A 19,749-nucleotide genomic window follows, 5' to 3' on the forward strand; every position below is an offset into this window, starting at 1 on the left:
GCAACAATATCCAGGCACTTAGGCGGTGCAGTGGATAGAGCACTGGCTCTGATGTCAAAAAGATCTGAGTTCAAATGTGACCTCAGACACTTGACACTTAACTACCTGTTTGACCTTGGATAAGTCACATAACCCTGATTGCCTGGCATCCAGGGTCATCTCAAGTTGTCCTCATTCATGTCTGGCCACTGGAACCAGATGGGTTCCAGAGAAGAAGGTAAATCCAGTGACTTGGCACAAGACTCCCTTACTCAAATCCAATTCACATGTTCATCATGACAGTGCCTTCCTGGTGTCATGGTCTTTTTTTTTGAGAATAAAGGGCAAACATTATCATCACACTGATGAATCCTAACCAAAAAAAGCTCTTTTTTGGGTGAATTGTTAATATGACCATGATTGTCTCTATGTTGTACTTAAGAAGATTTTTTTTTCAAATTTAAGAGTTAGTTTTTACATTTATCTTTAATAGGTTTTAGCTCATTTCTCTTTCCAAAATTTAACCTGCATCATTCATATCTTTTCCTAATTTTTCCTATACCATATGTATCTATTTCTTTTGGGGGGGGGGCAAGGCAATGGGGTTAAGTGGTTTGCCCGAGGCCACAAAGCTAGTTAACTATTAAGTGTCTGAGTTCTAATTTGAACTCAAGTCCTCCTGATTTTCAGGACCTGTGCTCTTATCTACTGCACCACCTAGCTGCCCCATATCTATTTCTTTTTAATAATTTCTTTCTCAGTTTCTTTTTTTTTGAAAGACTATTTTTTTCAGTTTCACAATTTTTCCCCTAATCTTGCTTCCCTCCACCCCCACACACAGAATGCAGTCTGTTAGTCTTTACATTATTTCCATGGTATATATTGATCTAAGTTAAATGTAGTGAGAGAGAAATCATATCCTTAAGGAAGAAACAAAAGTAAAAGAGATGGCAAGATCAGACAATGAGATAGCAAGATCAGACAATAAGATATCAGTTTTTTTTCCTAAATTAAAGGTAATAGTCCTTGCTCTTCAAACTCCACAGTTCTTTCTCTGGATACAGATGGCATTCTTCATCACAGATACCCCCAAATTGTCCCTGATTGTTGCATTGATGGAATGAGCAAGTCCATCAAGGTTGATCATCACCCCCATGTTACTGTTAGGGTATACAGTGTTTTTCTGGTTCTGCACATCTCACTCAGCATCATTTCATGCAGATCCTTCCAGGCTTCCGTGAATTTCCATCCCTCCTAGTTTCTAATATATCAATAGTGTTACATGACATACATATACCCGAGTTTGTTAAAGCATTTCCCAAATGAAGGTCATTCATTTAATTTCCAGTTCTTTGCCACTGCAAACAGGGCTACTAGGAATATTTCCTGTACAAGTGATGTTTTTACCCTTTTTCATAATCTTTTCAGGGTATAGACCCACTAGTGGTATTGCTGGATCAAAGGGTATGCACGTTTTTGTTTCCCTTTGGGCATAATTCCAAATTGCTCTCCAGAAAGGATGGATGAGTTCACAGTTCCACCAACAATGTATTAGTGTCCCAGATTTCCCACATTCCTTCTAATGTTGATCATTGTCCTTTCTGGTCATATTGGTCAGTCTGAGAGGTGTGAGGTGATACCTCAGAGATGCTTTAATTTGCAATTCTCTAATAATTAGTGATTTAGAGAAATTTTTCATATGACTATGGATTGCTTTGATCTCATCTGTAAATTGCCTTTGCATATCCTTTGACCATTTGTCAATTGGGGAATGGCTTTTTTTCTTTTAGAAAATTTGACTCAGTTCTCTGTATATTTTAGAAATGACTTTGTCAGAAATAGTAGTTTGTAACAATTGTTTCCCAATTTACTACATTTATTTTGATCTTGGTTACACTGGTTTTGTCTGTGCAAAAATCTTTTAATTTAGTGTAATCAAAACCATCTAGTTTGTTTTTAATGATGTTCTCCGTCTCTTCCTTGGTCATGAACTGCTTTCTTTTCCATAGATATGACAGGTAAACTAGTCCTTGATCTTCTAGTTTGCTTATAATATTGTTTTTTATGTCTAAATCCTGTATCCATTTGGATTTTATCTTGGTGTAAGGTATTGGTCTAATCTAAGTTTCTTCCATACTCACTTCCAATTTTCCCAACAGAGAAGAGAGTTTTTATCCCAATAGCTGGAATCTTTGGGTTTATCAAACAGCAAATTACTGTAATCATTTTCCACTATTGCTCCTAATCTATTCCACTGATCCATTACTCTATTTCTTAGCCAATACCAGACAGTTTTGATGACTGATGCTTTATAATGTAATTTTAGATCTGGTAAGGCTAAGCCACCTTCTTTTGCACTTTTTTCCATTGAATCCCTGAAAATTCTTGACTTTTTATTTCTCCATATGAATTTACTTACCACTTTTTCCAAGTCTTTAAAGTAATTTTTTGGAATTTTGATTGCTAGGACACTAAACAAGTAGTTTAGTAGAATTGTCATTTTCATTATATTAGCTCTACCTATCCATGAGTAGTTGATGTTTGCCCAGTTATTTAAATCTGATTTTATTTGTGTGAGAAGTGTTTTGTAATTGTTTTCAAAAAGTTTTGAATTTACTTTGGTCAATTGACTCCCAGGTATTTTATGTTGTCTGAGGTTATTTTTTTTTTTGACTTGGAAAACCATTTATTAACATTATCTGTGTTCCATTGTATTTTTATTTATTCTGCTAAATATTTCCCAATTACATTTTCTTTTTTTTTTTAGGTTTTAATTTTTTTATCTAATATTTATTCTCATTTTGTACAATCAATGTTATTTTTACATTAGTAAAATATTCTTGTTTAAGAGTAAATGAGATACCCCCTCCCCCCATATAGTCTTGCTTCAGCGATAAAGGGGAGAGAAAAAATTAAAATTAAAAAAAATAATAGTAATAATTGTAGGTATGGCCAGGTGGCACAATGGACGGAGCACCAGCCCTGGAGCCAGGAGCACCCGAGCCCACATCCGGCCCCGTACACCCAACAATCACCCAGCCATGTGATATGCAAGCCACCCAAACCCCACTGCCCTGCAGAAACCAAAAGAAAAGAAAAAAAAAGACCCAAAATAAAATAAAATAGTAATAATAGTAGGGGTGGCTGGGTGGTGGACAGAGCATTGGCCCTTGAGCCAGGAGCACCCGGGTCCCAATCCGGCCTTAGACACCCAAGGATCACCCTGCTATGCGGCCCCAGGCAGGTCACCCAGCCCCATTTGCCCCCAAAATAATAATAATATTAAAAAAATGTGCTTCAGTCTTTGTTCTAACACCAACAACTCTGTCGTGCGTGGTTCACATTCTTTATGATTAGTCCATGGCAAAAGTTACTTCCATATTTTTCCAACGTTGCCATTGCTGATCGCAACTCCTTCCTTTGGTATTTCTCCACTACCATGTACTATATTTTCTCTCTCCTTTTTACTCTGACTCTGCTGTAGGGTTGCTGAGTGGCACAGCAGACAGATCCCTGGTCCTGGGGCCAAGAAGCCCCGAGTCCCCATACCACCCCTTAGGCCCAGAATCCACCTGGCCCTGTGGTCCTGGACAGGCCTTCCAATCCCAGACCCTTGCAATAAGTAAAAAAAGAAAATGTGTTACATCTGACCACTCTCCCCCCATGGTCCATCCTCTCCTCTATCACTCGCATCCCCTCCTTCCCCCTGTTGCCCCCTCTCCTTACTCCGAATGCCTACACCCCATTGAGTATATATGCTGTTTCCTCTCCTAGCCACCTCTGATGAGAGCGAAGTTTCCCTCATTCCCCCTTGCCTTCCCCCCTTCCATAGCATTGCAATAGCTCATTATAATAAAGAAAAGTCTTATTATATGAAATATCTTGGCCTATTCCCCCTCTCCTTTTTCTTTCTCCCATTCCATTTCCCTTTTTTCTATTGACTCCATTTTTACACCATATTTTATCTTCAAATTCAGCTTTCTCCTGTGCTTCAACTATAAAAGCTCCCTCTACCTGCTCTATTAACTAAGAAGGTTCATATGAATATTATCAGTATCATTTTTCTATACATGCAGTTCATCCTCATTAAGTCCCTCATATTTCCCCCCTCTCCTCCAATCTCCATGCTTCACCTGAGTCCTGTATCTGAAGATCAAACCTTCTGTTCAGCTCTGGCCATTCCAAAAGGAACCTTTAAAATTCCCCTGGTTCATTGAAAGTCCATCTTTATCCCTGGAAGAGGGCATTCAGCCTTGCTGGGTAGTTCATTCTTGGCTGCATTCTAAGCTCTTTTGCCTTCCGGTATATTCTATGCCAAGCCCTAGGGAGCTTCCAATGTAGTTGCTGCTAAGTCCTGTGTGATCCTGACTGCAGCTCCACGATATTTGAACTGTGTCCTTCTGGCTGCTTGTGATATTATTTTCTCCTTGACTTGGGAGTTCTGGAACTTGGCTATAATATTCCTGGGGGTTGGTTTTTTGGGATCTCTTTCTCGGGGGGATTGGTGGATTCTCTCCATTTCTATTTTGCCCTCTGCTTCTAGGATATCAGGGCAATTTTCCTGTAGTAATTCTTTGAAAATGATGTCAAGGCTCTTTTCCTGATCGTGACTTTCAGGTGTTCCAATAATTTTTAAATTATCTTTCCTAAGTCTGTTTTCCATATCAGTTGTTTTTTAATGAAATATTTCACATTTTCTTCTAATTTTTCATTTTTTTTGAAGTATTGATTCCTGATTTCTGGCAAATTCATCAATCTCCCTGCATTCTTTTCTTTGTCTGAAGGATTTGTTCTCAGAGAGTTTTCTTATCTCTTTTTCCATCTGGCCCATTCTGCTTTTTTAAACCATTCTTCTCCTCCATAACTTTTTGAACTGTTTTATCCATTTGACCTAAGCTGGTTTTTAGCATGCTATTTTCTTCAGCATTTTTTTTTTTTTTTGATTTCCTTGACTAGGCTGCTGACTTCATTTTCATGTTTTTCCTGCATCTCTCTCATTTCTTTTCCCAGTTTTTCTTCTAACTCCCTCATTGGATCAGGGCTGCAGAAAGACCATGTTGATTGCTGTGTGCCCTGAGGGCTGGGCTCCACGTGCTCACTCGGGCAGTGGTCCCCCACTGTTCCCCCACTTTGTGCCTCGTGCTCTTCGGGGTGTAGGTCAGGAGACTCCCCCCGCTGCTGTGAGCCCTCCCAGCACCCTGGGGCTGCCTCCGGGAGGCTGAAGTTCTTTCACTCTGGTGGGCCACCCCTTCGGTGGGCTGCCCCTCTAACCCCAGGGAGCAGAGCCTTTCTGCTCTTTTCCAGGTTACCTTGAGTAGGAGAACTGCCTCACTGGGTCCCTCTCTGGTTTATGAGTTTTATCAGAGAGCTCCTAAGACTTGATCCTTTATTGTTGCCATCTTGGCTCCGCCCCTCTGAGGTTATTTTGAATGGGATTTCTCTTTTTAGCTCTTGCTTCTGTATCTTGCTAGTCATACATAGAAATGTTGAGGATTTATGAGGGTTTATTTTATATCCTGTGACTTTGCTAATGTTGCTAATTATTTCTAGTAGTTTTTAAGATGATTTCTTGAGATTCTCTAGGTCATGTCATCATGTCATCTGCAAATAATGAGAGTTTTGTCTCTTCCTTCCCAATTCTAATTCCTTCGATTTATTTTTCCTCTTATTGCTGAAGCTAACATTTCTTTTTGTTTTGTTTTGTTTTATTTTATTAAAAGTTTGTTTATTTTGGGTTTTACAATTTTCCCCCAATCTTACTTACCTCCCCCCACCTGCCTACGGAAAGCAGTGTCAGTCTTCACTTTGTTTGCATGTTGTACATTGATCCAAATTGAGTGTGATGAGAGAGAAATCATATCCTTAAGGAAGAAACAAAAAGTATAAGAGATAACAAGATCAGACAATAAGATATTTTTTTCCCTAAATTAAAAGGAATAGTCCTTGAACTTTGTTGAAACTCCACAGTTCTTTATCTGGATACAGATGGTATTCTCCAATGCAGATAGCCCCAAATTGTCCCTGATTGTTGCACTATGGAATGAGCAAGTCCATCAAGGTTGATCATCACCCCCCCGCCATGTTGTTGTTAGGGTGTACAATGTTTTTCTGGTTCTGCTCATCTCACTCAGCATCAGTTCATGCAAATCCTTCCAGGCTTCTCTGAATTCCTGTCCCTCCTGGTTTCTAATAGAACAATAGTGTTCCATGACATACATATACCACAGTTTGCATATCCTTTGACCATTTGTCTGTTGGAGAATGCCTTTTTTTTTAATTGGCCCAGTTCTCTTTATATTTTGGAAATGAGTCCTTTGTCAGAATCATTAGTTGTAAAGATTGTTTCCCAGTTTATTACGTTTCTTTTGATCTTGGTTACAGTGGTTTTATCTGTGCAAAAGCTTTTTAATTTAATGTAATTGAAATCATCTAGTTTGTTTTTGGTGATGTTCTCCATCTCTTCCTTAGTTATAAACTTGAAGCTAACATTTCTAATACAATATTGAATAGTAGTGGTGATAATGAGCATCCTTGTTTTACCCCTGATCTTATTGAGAATGCCTCTAGCCTATCCCCATTGCATATGCTTGTTGATGGTTTCAGATAGACACTGCTTATTATTGTAAGGAACAGTCCATTTATTCCTACACTCTCTAGTGTTTTTAGTAGGAATGTGTGCTGTATTACATCAAAAGCTTTTTCAGCATCTATTGATATGATATGATTTCTAGTAGGTTTGTTATTGATATAATTAATTATACTTACATTTTTTGTAATACTGAACTAACCTTGCATTCCTAGGATAAATCCTACTTGGTCATAATGTATTATCCTAGTGACAACTTGTTGTAATCATTTTGCTAATATTTTATTTAAGAGTTTTGCATCTATATTCATCAGGGAGATAGGTCTATAATTTTCTTTCTCTGTTCTAACTCTTCCTGGTTTAGGTATCAGCACCATATTGGTATCATAGAAAGAGTTAGACAGGGTTCCATCTTCACCTATTTTTCCAGAGTTTATATGGAATTGGAACCAATTGTTCTTAAATGTTTGATAGAATTCATTTGTGAATCCATCTGGCCCTGGATATTTTTTCTTAGGGAGTTCAATGATGGCTTGTTGAATTTCTTTTTCTGAGATAGGGCTGTTTAGGATTTAATTTCCTTTTCATTTAACCTAGACAACTTATATTTTTCACTTAGATTGTCAAATTTATTTGCATAGAGTTGGGCAAAATAATTCCAAATTATTACTTTCATTTCCTCCTCATTGGTGGTGAGTTCACCTTTTTCATTTATGATATTAGCGATTTGGTTTCCTTTCTTTTTTTTTTAAATCATATTGACCAGAGGTTTTAGAAATTTTATTTTATTTTTTCCTTAAAACTAACTCTTGGTTTTATTTATTAGTTCAATAGTTTTCTTGCATTTGAAGTTCTAGGTTGCTCTGAGTTAGGGTCTTTTCCTTTTAGGCATTTTTCTATGAACCCTGCTTTCCACTGCCATTTCTTCTTTTTCTTAATACCTTCTTTTGGAGAGGAGCTGGTTTGGTGTTGAGATCCCCAGAGGCTTTACTCACTGGGTCTGGTAACTCCTAGTGGCCCAGCCAGTAGGCTTTGTTGTTTGCTTTCTCTGGAGTGTCTGTGACCTTGATTTGAGGCCCTTTCCCTTGGCCTGGAGGGGGTGATCGAAGCTGCTGGATACTTTTATCTTTGAATAGTGGTGAACTTTGGTAATTATTCCCTATTCACAGCTGAGGGAGCTCTGCTGCTCATGTCTGAGCCTGGGCTGGAGGTGAGCTGTAATTTGTTCTGGGAAGAGACTTCAGATGAAATGAAGGTATGACTCTTGAGTTCCTCCAGACCAGAGGAGCCCAGGGATCAATGTCTGCAACTTTCCCATACTGGAACTCACCCTCCAGCCCTGCTGGTAAGCTCCAGACTGTCAGTGCCACAACCAATGTCTCTGCTCCCTAGTTGGCTCACACCTCTGTGATTGATCAGGCTAGTCCTGCTCTCAGGGTCTCACCCTGTCCTGTGCTCCCAGCAGAGTCTGCTTTCTATGCCCCGCTCACCCGTGATCCCTGAAGACAAACCTTGAGGTAGTTGTTGTTCTCCTAGCTTCTCTTTCTTGTTGATTGGATTTCTGTTAAGTGGTTTGTTTCATATTATATATGAGGGAAGACCAAGAGACTTGAGCGCAGTTCCTGTCTTCTCTCTGACATCTTGGGTGGAAGTCCAGAACTCTTTATTAATTTCTAATAATTTCTTTGTAGGAATTGTTTTTGGGCTTGTGTCAATTTGGCATTTTTCTTGTGGCTTTAAGTTTTGGCTGTTTTCATATTTATTGTCTTCTTGTTTTGTCTCTTGGTCTTTCCCTGCCACTGTAGTCACTTTTTAAATGATCAAGTTCTTGTTGTTGCTGTTGTTTGCTCATTTTTCCAGTGAAGTTCTTGACTTTGGACTTTCAATATAAAATTTGTCTGCTCACCTGGGGTATGGTGATACTGTTCCAAGCTTCATGCTTTTCTTGATGTAGTTTTCAGAGCTAATTCTGGTGCTCTTCAGGTTTTCAGTGCTTTCAAAGTGCTCTCCTGATGTGTGTTCTGTTTTTTTCCTCAGGAAAGGTTCCTGAATCCTCTGTGGTCACAGGTGCTAATGCTCCTCTAGGATGATGACCAGGTTCCCTGATCCCCTCCATCCTCAAGTACTAGTTCTCTCTTTTCTCTGTGACCCAGCACTATATGTGGGCAATAGAGTTACCAAATAGTGACACGGTTTGCAAAACCAGTGCCAGCAAAACTGTTTCCTGGAATCTCTTTCTGACCAACTGTCCAACACTTCCCCTTCTCCTTCCCATCCCCAACCCCCCAGACTGAGTTTGTTCTGCAAGCAGCTGAATCTGCTCCTGCTGCTTGGTCTTCTTTCAGCTAGTGACCACCCTGCTGGAAAAATATCTCACCTCTACTTTGTGTTGGCTTTGCCATTCCAGAATTCTCCTGGAGACATTTTTTTTAAAGTAATTTAAAGGGGAATATTGGGAGAGTTTTGGTATGTTGCTATCTATACTCCAGTATCTTGGATTTGGCCTTAATAATAACTTAGTTTTAAAGAATTGCTTAAGGCACTAGTGGGTTTTATGATTTGGCCAGGGTCAGAAAAGCCCTGTAAATTCAGAGATAAGATTCAAGCCAGTTTTTCTCCCTACAGGATCATCTCTCAATCCTACTCTTCTGCATGATTCCTCTGTACAAGTCAGATGATTCTGTCATGTATATGTACATGTATACAAATCTGTGAACATATGTAAAAGTGTGTATATGTACATGCACATGTGTATACATGCATTCTATTAGACACATGTCTTGAATCATATGAATAGATATTCTCACTGGCTGTTGGGGAGATCATCAAAAAAGATAGTGTTGAGTGCTTGAAGATCTTGAATAGTGTGGAGGTAGACCCAGGGGGTGGGGCACAGTATGGTTGAATATCTCCTGAGCATCATTTCCTCATGCCCTGGTGCCTAATGTGTATTTCATACTGATTATCTAAAAGACTTCTCAGCCAGAATGGAAATGGAACCATCTTTTCTATAATCCTTCCTTTCTTCCAAGCTTATCTGTTTCTGTCAAAGACACTACCTACCTTGCAGTTTCACAAGTTTGTGATCTTGGTTTTATACGTGGTTCCTCTCTTTACCTTGTGTTATATGTCCAGCCAGCTGCTCATGACTTTTCTACCTCTACCATATTTCTTTTCACCTTTCTTATTGGCTCTACTCAGACAGGTACCACTTTCAATTTGGTCCTGATGATCTGTTTCCTATCCTATTTTATTGGCCTTTTCATTATGTTACATATCTCAGGTCTCTCCCTCCTTTAATCCATCCTCCACATTCCTGTCAAAGTACTTTGCCTTATGAATTTTTTTTAAAGTACTTTAAGACTTGGCTGCAACCCAACTTTAATTATATGTTATTTACCATGATACACTCTATGGCAGCCTTTCAGAAAGGTGTGTATAAAGATATTATTACCTCTTGTCTGAACTATTCAAATAACTTCCTAAGTTACTTTCCTGTATTCATCTTCTCTCAAGCTTATTTTCCACCTGGCTACCATACTGGCAGTCCTAAAGCAAACTCTGGTCAGTTGCCTATTCACAAAGCTTCGTTTTAACAGTTAATACATTTTATAATTTGACTCCAACTTCCCTTTTCAAGGCATTTTAACTAGACAGGCTTACTTGTAATTCGCTACATGCAACACTTCTGTCCTCTGAACCTGGATTGCCTTCTCTTCACCTTTGTCTTCACTGATCTTTCCTAATGACTTCATCTTATAGAGCTCTTTACAAGTATTTGTTAAGAAGGTCAAAAGATAGAGAAGATATGAAACACTATAAAACATACTTAATTAAATTAACATTTAGAAGCAGCTTGATTTAGACAACACTTACATTCTAGAGAAGATGCCTACTTCCATTGATAAAGAAACTTTTTTCATCTAGGAAGTCACTGTATAGTGAAACCACAGGTTCAGTCCCTAATTTTTTTTTACATTGACTTAATGCATATGTATGAGGTATATGACCAAAACATTTTGGCAAATATCATTTCAGGACCTGAGGCCAACAACATGTAAGTTATAGAGAAATCTCGAATTTATATATCATGGAAACTTTCTTCACGAGGGCATTGAGCAACAATTGGCCATTGAACTTCAAACAGCATGACAGAAAATTAAATTGCCTATCTATATCTTCGCAAGATTTAACTAGTTAACTGGTGTGGGAGTAATTTATTTGTCTTTGTAGAATCAAAACATTTTAGGGGAAAGATCCAAATCAAGAATGAAATAGAAAAGATAATGCTTACAGTGGATAACTTCAACCTAAACTATTTAAGCAGCCTATTGGCATAAACATTGAGAACTAAATAAAGATACTATATCAGCACAGAGTTAATTATTATTCCTAAGAAATTTAAACTAGGGAGGCTAGGTGGTGCAGTGGATAAAGCACCAACCCTGGAGTCAGGAGTACCTGGGTTTAAATCCACTCTCCAACACTTAATAATTACCTAGCTGTGTGGCTTTGGGCAAGCCACTTAACCCCATTTGCCTTGCAAAAACCTAAAAAAGAAAACAAAAGAAATTTAAACTAAACAAATTATCACAATGTGGAAAAGAAGTATCTAGGAACCACCTTAATCAGAAAACAAGGTTCCCCTTGTAAAGTGGCAACCAGTGGAAACAGTAATTTGGAATATAAATTTGTTTATAAATCTCAAGGGAGGAGGATGGTTGGAAGTACAATTACTTCACAAAAATGTCAAAAAATGGTAGAGGGGGAAAAGTCAGTCACAAAGACTTGGCAACAGTTCTTATGCCAATCTCAATTATTAGGGCAAGTTTCTTCTAGAGTTTCCTGTAAAAGTGAAACTAGAGAAAACAGAAAAAAAAGGACCTGTCATCACTTTATCCATCACACTTAGATTGTATCATCACAACCTCATTGTGCTACTTGAGGAAATGGATTTGACAATAAAAAGAAAAATTCAGACCAACTAGGTTGAATATGAAATACTAATAGGAAAAAAAATAAACCATAGCAGTTACTAGTGTTAAAAAGAGTAGGGGAGGTTGGGAGCTGTGGAGTGGAGAGGGAACTGAGAAATTTTCTATTCCTTCTAATCCATGTTCTCTCATTTGTCAAACGAGAAGGCTGATCTAAGGAGCCTCTAATACATTTTCCTGCTCTACATCTAGATCTTAAGATTCAGATGACTATTTTCAATCATGATTACTTCCATGTACATTTACATACAGGGACCAGGAATATACAGGCTTTCAGCAACAGATAATCACTTGAAATATCCACTCCTCCTGAACTTAAGCTTCAAGGATTTTGCCTCTAATGCAATCACCACACAAATTCCAAAAGTGATTTTTCCTAGATCTGTTTATGTCCCTCTTACTAATAAACTCTAATGGATTCCTACCACCTCAGGATCTGACCCATACTCTTCCACCATTTAAAACCTTTATCAGTGGGTTTCCAACCTTTGTATTCATTTCTTCCTTTCATATATACTTGGGTCTAGCCAGCTAGCCTTCTCAGTATTTCTTACATGTGATATTCTATTCTCTGTGCCTTTGTATTGATCATCTATCATACTTGAAATACCCTTCCTCCTCTCTTCTAACTTAGAATTCCTAGTTTCCTGAAGAGCTTAGTTCAAGTGCATGAAACCTTTCTCATGTTCTTCCCCACTCCCTGTTTCAAAAACATTCCCCCCAAATTGCCCAGTATTTTGCATTTTTTATTTATACTCACATATGTATATATTGTCTTCTCTGATTGATTCTAAGTTTCTTGAGGACAAGAACCAGCACCCTGCAGAATGTCTGACACAAAATATTTTGCTCTTGTTGATGGATTATTGTTTGAATGTGAAAAAACTAAGGATCACAAAATGTTGCCTTAAAGGCTTTTCAGGTTGGGTATGGTGTCTCATGGCATAAGCCCATAATCACAGCTACTGGGAGACTGAGGCTGCTTGGGTACAGTTGACTTCAAGAGTTCTGAGCCACAGGGGGATTATGTCAGTCTGACATCTGCACTATTTCTGCATTATATGGTGAGCCCCTCAATGTGGAGGGAACATCAGGTTTGCCTAAAGAGGAAACAACTGACTTCTGTCAGGAAGCAGACTTAAATTTCTTTGCTAATTAATAGTGGAATTAGTTCTGTGAAAAGCTTATAAGCTTCCAGCTTGGTCATAATAGGGGTAGTGCTCTCTTTTTCATTAATCTCAAAAGAAATGTGTACATTGCACACTTAAAAGCACTATAAAAATATTGACAATTATTATTAATGGCAAATGAAGTATAAAATTGAGATTTGTGTGCTTGTTGGCAAAATTATTTAGGACTCTCATAAAGAATTTCCAGCAGATTATAATTTTGAGGAAAGATGAGCTTTATTGAAAAATTAACCCAGAGTTGAGCAGTTTCTAATTAAGTTTTGGTTTTATCACATTTATCCATCAGGGAAAATCTCTTGAAACAGAATTTTATATTTTAATACTCTTCAAAGACAAAGAAATCTAAGGGGCAGCTGGGTGGCGCAGTGGATAAAGCACCAGCCCTGGAGTCAGGAGTACCTGGGTTCAACTCCGGTCTCAGACACTTAATAATTACCTAGCTGTATGGCCTTGGGCAAGTTACTTAACCCCATTTGCCTTGCAAAAACCTAAAAAAAAAAAAATCTAATAAGGGTCGTGCACAAAGTTAGTGGAGCTGTACAGAGTTGGGAAATTCATGAAGGTACACAAAGTAGGATCACTGAAGCTCAACAGCTATCGAGGAGGTGGATTGTTGAGTGGTTTTAAAAAAATGCATAAATTTCTCATAGTAAATTTTAACATTTTTAATTTTTAATATTTTTTTCAAGGTAGCAATACCTATTCTCCCCATAAGCCTTTATGATTGCATCAAGCTCTCTAGGTTTGAATGACAGGTAGACATAAGTCCTATTAGACCTAGAATTCTGTTTCTACCCTTTAGATGATATACCAAGTCCTAAGACATTTCAGAGTCTCCTAAATACAGTAAAATGGACCTAACTACCTCCTTAGGATATATATGGTTGGAAAGACAACCTGTAGATCTTGTTTTTAGTACTTAATATTGGAAAAATTTTTGCAAATGAATGATCAGCTGGCCCCAGGATGGATGGGAGGATTGGCAGGTTAGATCATATTTAGGAAAGCGTTCAGTGCTCTTTATGCCTGAACTTCTGCCTAAAGCAAATACTATTGTTCTTTCATTGGTGCTGTATGGTTTCAGAATACTAGTTTCCAAAGAATCAAAATAGTGGACATAAGCTATAATAGTAAGCAAATATAGATTGGATCATATTAGTAATGAGAAATTGCCCAAGAGATAGGGCATAACAAAACAATGTCTAATTAGAAAAGAGATGACCTGGTCTTATGGAAAGAATTAAGGATAACAAAATAAATTGTAACACCATGTGTTGTACTGATAACATAATATCTTGATCTAAAGGGAAATTGCATGGAATGGTATCTTGGGTGGGTTGATTAGCGCCATACATAGGAAGGAAGTCTCATGTATAGGATAACAGATTCATTGAAAGACTTGAAGTATGTTTGAAACCCTTGGGTATTTTTTGGGGGGGGTGTATTTGTTTTTGTTTTTTGTTTTGTTTAATTTAGGTTGATTTGGGCTTTTTTGCTCCGCTTTTGTTTAGCATAGCAGAATTTTTAGCACATGAGAAAAAGCCAAGGTAGAACACAAGTAGGACATTTGGACAAGCAATTAAAGGAAGGTCTACTTAGTTGCTTTATCCTGATCTGTTCCATTAAAAAGTGTAAAAGTTACTTTAAATGTACTATTATCATAGATTTTTAATATTTTAGGATAGCAGCTGTATATGCTGTAAAATAAACAGTAGTAAGTACATTTTCTGACATGACTATAGCAACCAAAGGACATGATTGGGTAACGGGTTTTCAGGGTTTTTTTAAACCACAGTTAGACCATTTTCTAGTCTTTTAAGAGGAGCAGAATTGATCTTTATTACTTTTGTAAATCTGTACCCCATTGCCTTTTCTACCAATTGATGTGGGAAAATTGTTATTGTTTCTGATTAGACAGTCTTTCATTGCAATTTAAGACTAAGTCTTTATTCTTTGGAGACTAGAATAATAATAATAAAACAGTTCACTTGGCTGCTTCTACTAATATATTCTTTTCCTTTAGGAAAGTGAAAGGTTGAGTGCAAAAGGGAATGAAAGGTTATTTATAACAGTGGGAAAATGACTAAGTGGCTTTGTGTTTGTTTCATATTCTGCCCAGGCTGGAAAGCTGCAGGACATTTCAAATTTTCATGGATTTTAACCTTTTCCCTTGGATTGTGCCTAACTTTACTAGAAGTTATGTAGTGTATGAGATTTAGAAGCACTTGGGTTTTCTTATCTTTTTGGAAATAAGTATAAAAGTGATTAAAGATAACTTTAAAAAGCTTACTTGGAGGTTTCATTAAAGGACTTTGATATTTTTCATAAGAATCATTTTATATGTGTAATATGTTTATGGTTTTCCTGACAATATGATAGCATCTTCATTTTCCATTTGAATTGAGTTATTGATCAGGTTACATGTTCATACTACATATATTAAATAGTTGTAGAATTGGAGTTCACAAACATTTAGAATGTTTAGTATTGTTAGCTTATTTTTCAGACAATTTAGAAATTAGTTTTATATAAATCTAACTAGATCTGTTTTTAAACTCTATTTTTTAAAAAATGCATTAAGAATTTTTCTTTTTTTTCAGCGTGTTACACGTTCCCAAGAAGAATTAAGAGATGATCAAATTTACCAGCCAGAGTGCCATCGCAAAGACACAGACTATTTAGATCGAAAGTCTGACAGTGACATGTGGATAAATCAGAGCTCTTCTGTGGAATCTAGCACATCCAGTCAAGAATTCCTGAACCATTCTTCTAAGTCTGTTACTCCAGCTTCTACTTTAACCAAAAGTGGCCCTGGGCGTTGGAAAACACCAACAGCTCTTCAACCAACCCCAGTGGCTATTTCCCAACCTATTCGAACAGACCTTCCTCCTCCACCACCCCCTCCTCCAGTGCACTACGCTGCTGACTTTGATGGGGTTCCAATGGATTTGCCTCTGCCTCCCCCTCCTCCTCTTCACCAGGTGGGTCCTCAGTCTGCTCCAGCAGCCGCTGCAGAACGGAAAAAGAGAGAGGAGCATCAGAGGTGGTATGAAAAGGAAAAGGCTCGTTTAGAGGAAGAAAGAGAGAGGAAGCGCCGAGAACAGGAGAGAAAACTGGGGCAAATGCGCACTCAGCCCCTGAACCCCACCCAACTTCCTCCTGTACCCATCCAGCAGATAAAACCAGAAAAACCATCTACTTTACAAAGATCCCAAGAAACAGTCATCCGGGAGCTGCAGCCCCAGCAACAGCCACGGACAATTGAGCGGAGAGATTTGCAATATATTACAATCAGCAAAGAAGAACTTTCCTCTAGTGATAGTTTGTCCCCTGACCCATGGAAACGCGATGCCAAGGAAAAGTTGGAGAAGCAGCAGCAAATGCACATTGTAGACATGCTCAGCAAAGAGATTCAGGATCTTCAAAACAAACCAGATCGCACAGCAGAAGAAAATGATCGTTTGCGAAAACTCATGCTAGAGTGGCAGTTCCAGAAGAGACTCCAAGAATCAAAGCAGAAAGATGAAGATGATGAGGATGAAGAAGATGATGATGTAGATACCATGTTAATTATGCAGCGCCTAGAGGCCGAAAGAAGAACCAGGGTAAAGGGGAAAAATCCTTTGGGTGTGCGTATCTGGGATCTATCTCTCTATTTACCTTCTTAATCTCTGTATATGTGTTATGGCTGTATATAAATTCATGAACACAGTATAAAAATTAGTTTTAAAAAAGACAGCTAACATAGGTTCAGTTAATGCTTATCAGATTGAATATTTTTATAAAACTGGTGTGAAGAACAAGGTTATAGTGACTAACCCCTTGAAAATAATTTCAAAAGTTTCAGGAACAAAAAGAAAAATTCACTCAGTAAACATTAGCTATCTGTATCAGCAAGTTGGATATTTTTATCAGCAGGTACATGAATTATTCTTTTCACCCTCCTTTTGAGTATGCAAAAAGAGAAGTTTTTAATGGCATTGAACAAATGAAAGAATTTAAAAGCATTTATTATGTCTTTCGAGCCAAGTTCTGTGCATGGACCTAGGAATGGAAATACAAATTGTCACCCATCTTCAGTGAGTTTAATAGGGAGAGATAATACACCTGAGGTAGGGCAGTGCACACTGGGAAGTCACAGGAATTGGTGGGAAACAGAGGAGTTTCCAAATGCAAATAATTACATTTAGAATTATAATGATGTTTAAATTTTACAAGTCCTTGACTTGGATTTAACAGGATTTTGCTGTGGTGGACCATAATATTTAAGAGACAGAGGAGTTTGTATTAATGTCCAGATTTTATTTGAGATGTAAACAGAAGTTCAAGCCAGCACTTTTGTTCATCCTTTTTTCCCTGTTTCAGTCTCTAATCCTAATGGTACTTTTCCAAATCATAAGAACAAAAGTCAGTTATTCTTATTAGAATGAAAATAATGAAAAAATACCAAAACTCAGCTAAATTCAAAGATCTTTGATTCTTCAGTGAAATAAGAAAAGTACTGATGGTCCTATCTCCTGGTCTACTGGTATCAGTCCTTATGGCAACTTGTGAAAATTAATGTTGAATATTTTTATACACTTTTATTTGTGTTGCGAAAATGGAAGGGAAGATGGCTAAGATTGTGGATGTTTCACATATTAGTTTGTCTTTTTATTCTAACCCCAGTTCATCTCATTAGGTTGCCCTTTTTGGGCAACTCAGTTCATCTGGGTGCTTATGTTCTGTCTGTACAACCAGTTTCTATTTCAGACTATTTTTTCTTTTTTGTTTCCCATTTGAAATATACTTTATCCAGTAAATTGAATCCAAACTTCCATCTTCATGTAACCCAAATGTTAATTTTAGGCATTTGTAGGATTCTTGAATATAGGGGCTACTTTTTGTTATAAGTTTTGTTAATTAAACTTATTTGAGAATGGTTAATAAATGTGTAGCATTCAGTAGAATTTAAAAAAAAACTCAAATTATTGATGGTGGTTAATGATGCTAAATTTTCTAAATTTATTTTAGGTGTGCTTTCTTGGTTTTCTCTCTGGTAGTGGACATTGCCCCTTTGAATTAATTGATGACTAGATTCTTGACATTAGAGTAATATGTTAAGATAAAATATGAGGAATGTAAGTCTTTTGCTGTAGTTTTAATATTTCTCTGATCATAAAATTGGTATTCATGTTGTGAAAATATTCTTAATTTTAACATTTCTTATTACTATCCTTTTCAAATAATAAATCAAAGTAGTCAGATGCATGTATGTGATTTTACTTGTATTTATTCATTTCTCAGAGGGCTACCTCTTCAGCATTGGTGGTGCAATGAAAGTTAATTAAAAGTCTTTGGATATTGTATATCATCTCTGTGATTTTGGTTAAGAAAGTTTGTCACTAATATCTTTAGAGTATTACTTTAATTTGCCTCATTTACATTAGTATTAATAAGATCTCTAGTAAAAAAATCTTTCAGGGCAGCTGCTATCAAATTTCTGTAATGAAGAAATTCAGACGTATCAGTTGGCTGTCATTGTCTTCATGGTGCTATAAATTAGTCATATTTCTTTACTTTTTTTTTCTGGTATCCTTCAAAAACAGCTGAAGTAAGAAATCAACAGAAATGCCTTTGGGCACAGTAGGAATCTAAACTTAACTTTTTTTTTCACACTTCATCTTTCTTTTTTTTTTCCCTTCTCTATTACCTGCAGCAGACTGCTATGCCAGCAATCTCTGTTCTAGATTTGGTATGTTCCTGTTTCTTTCCCTTCAGTACTTTTTTCCTGTCTTGATTTCTTTAGTAATGGTAGTCTTATGTTTTTAAGTAGATCCAATGTGTATTGGGTGTTTTGTTTTAAATCTCTTTAGGAGGTATTCTAGATCAGAATGTAGACCAATAAATCACTTAGAAGCATGCCTTTTAAATGTTCATAGATTTAACCACTCTTTGCTTTGCTTAAAGTATTATTTTATTTTATGGCTTTCAGTTGTTTTCTGCTTTAATCATTTGGTCTGTGTTTGATTTTTATTTGAATTTTTGCTGTATGTAATGCTACTCTAAATCTGCTATTAGAATTGTTTTAGAAGATCTGAACACTTGGGGGAATACTTTTCAGTTGGGAAAATTTGTCCTCTTTTTAAACAATAGAAATAGATCTTAAATGGGGAAAAGTAAGCATTTAAATAAACTTGGTTGAGTTTTTATAGAAAACTGAAATAGGATTGATCTAAATTTGTTTCAGTTAAGATATTTTAACCCATCACTAGAGCTTATTTATTTTTGTTGTTGTTGTTGTTTTCCTCCGTTATGTTTTGTGACTTTTAGTACATTTTAACAGCCATGCCAATTTAATGAAGTGGGCTAAAAATAATACTTCACTGATTTTTCTCTAAAAAAGTCATTCTTATATATCCAGTCATGCTGAGTAATTGTAATTTCTATAAATTTAATATTGATTTTATTGTTGAGTTTCCAACTAGACACAGGCATTTTACTAGCATTTACTGGCATTAGTGTATTTTCCCCTAGGAAATCAAGAATTTAACTGTGGTATTAATTTGAAATTACTTTAAATAACTCAGTGAAGTAAAACCATAATCAAATCATTTATTTATAAATCTTTGAATTGAGTTTTCTATCTTATCCACAGTTTTGATGATCTATAACAAATACCAGATTGTTGTCATGCTAAAATTTCATTGGTTATCTTTGTCTTGATGACTTAGATTTCTATCACAGATAGAGGATTTTCTTTTTTAGTTTTGTAAGTTCAGAGCACAAGTTTATCACTTCAATCTAAGTGTTAATTAATGTTTTGGGAAATCAGCTGACAAGCTGCCCTAACTCTCCCTGAATGCTTCCTTTGGAGAGTTAAAATCAGTAGTCACCTCTTATATACAGGAGTCCTCTCCTGACCCTCCCCCTGCTTACTCCTTAACCTGGTCTTTTTCCTCACCAAAATAGTTGTCAACTATTTTGTACACAGAGATCTGTGACCACGCTGTGGAATGTG

At 36.9% G+C, this 19,749-nt stretch overlaps 1 protein-coding gene across 24 annotated transcripts in view; it reads left to right on the top strand.

Moving 5' to 3' along the window:
- AFDN (afadin, adherens junction formation factor) overlaps positions 1-19,749 on the top strand; it is a 194,755-nt gene that overhangs the window by 152,743 nt on the left and 22,263 nt on the right. For 10 of the 24 annotated variants that reach the window (XM_074188039.1, XM_074188042.1, XM_074188043.1 and 7 more), the window contains 2 exons: positions 15,350-16,378; positions 18,448-18,483. In XM_074188039.1, the coding sequence (XP_074044140.1) occupies positions 15,350-16,378; positions 18,448-18,483 (1,065 nt within the window). The remainder of the gene's footprint in view (positions 1-15,349; positions 16,379-18,447; positions 18,484-19,749) is intronic. The other 14 variants (XM_074188051.1, XM_074188050.1, XM_074188056.1 and 11 more) reach the window with 3 other exon arrangements.

The sequence above is a fragment of the Macrotis lagotis genome, chromosome 5 (genome assembly GCF_037893015.1).
Source record: "Macrotis lagotis isolate mMagLag1 chromosome 5, bilby.v1.9.chrom.fasta, whole genome shotgun sequence".
Classification (NCBI taxonomy): domain Eukaryota; kingdom Metazoa; phylum Chordata; class Mammalia; order Peramelemorphia; family Peramelidae; genus Macrotis; species Macrotis lagotis.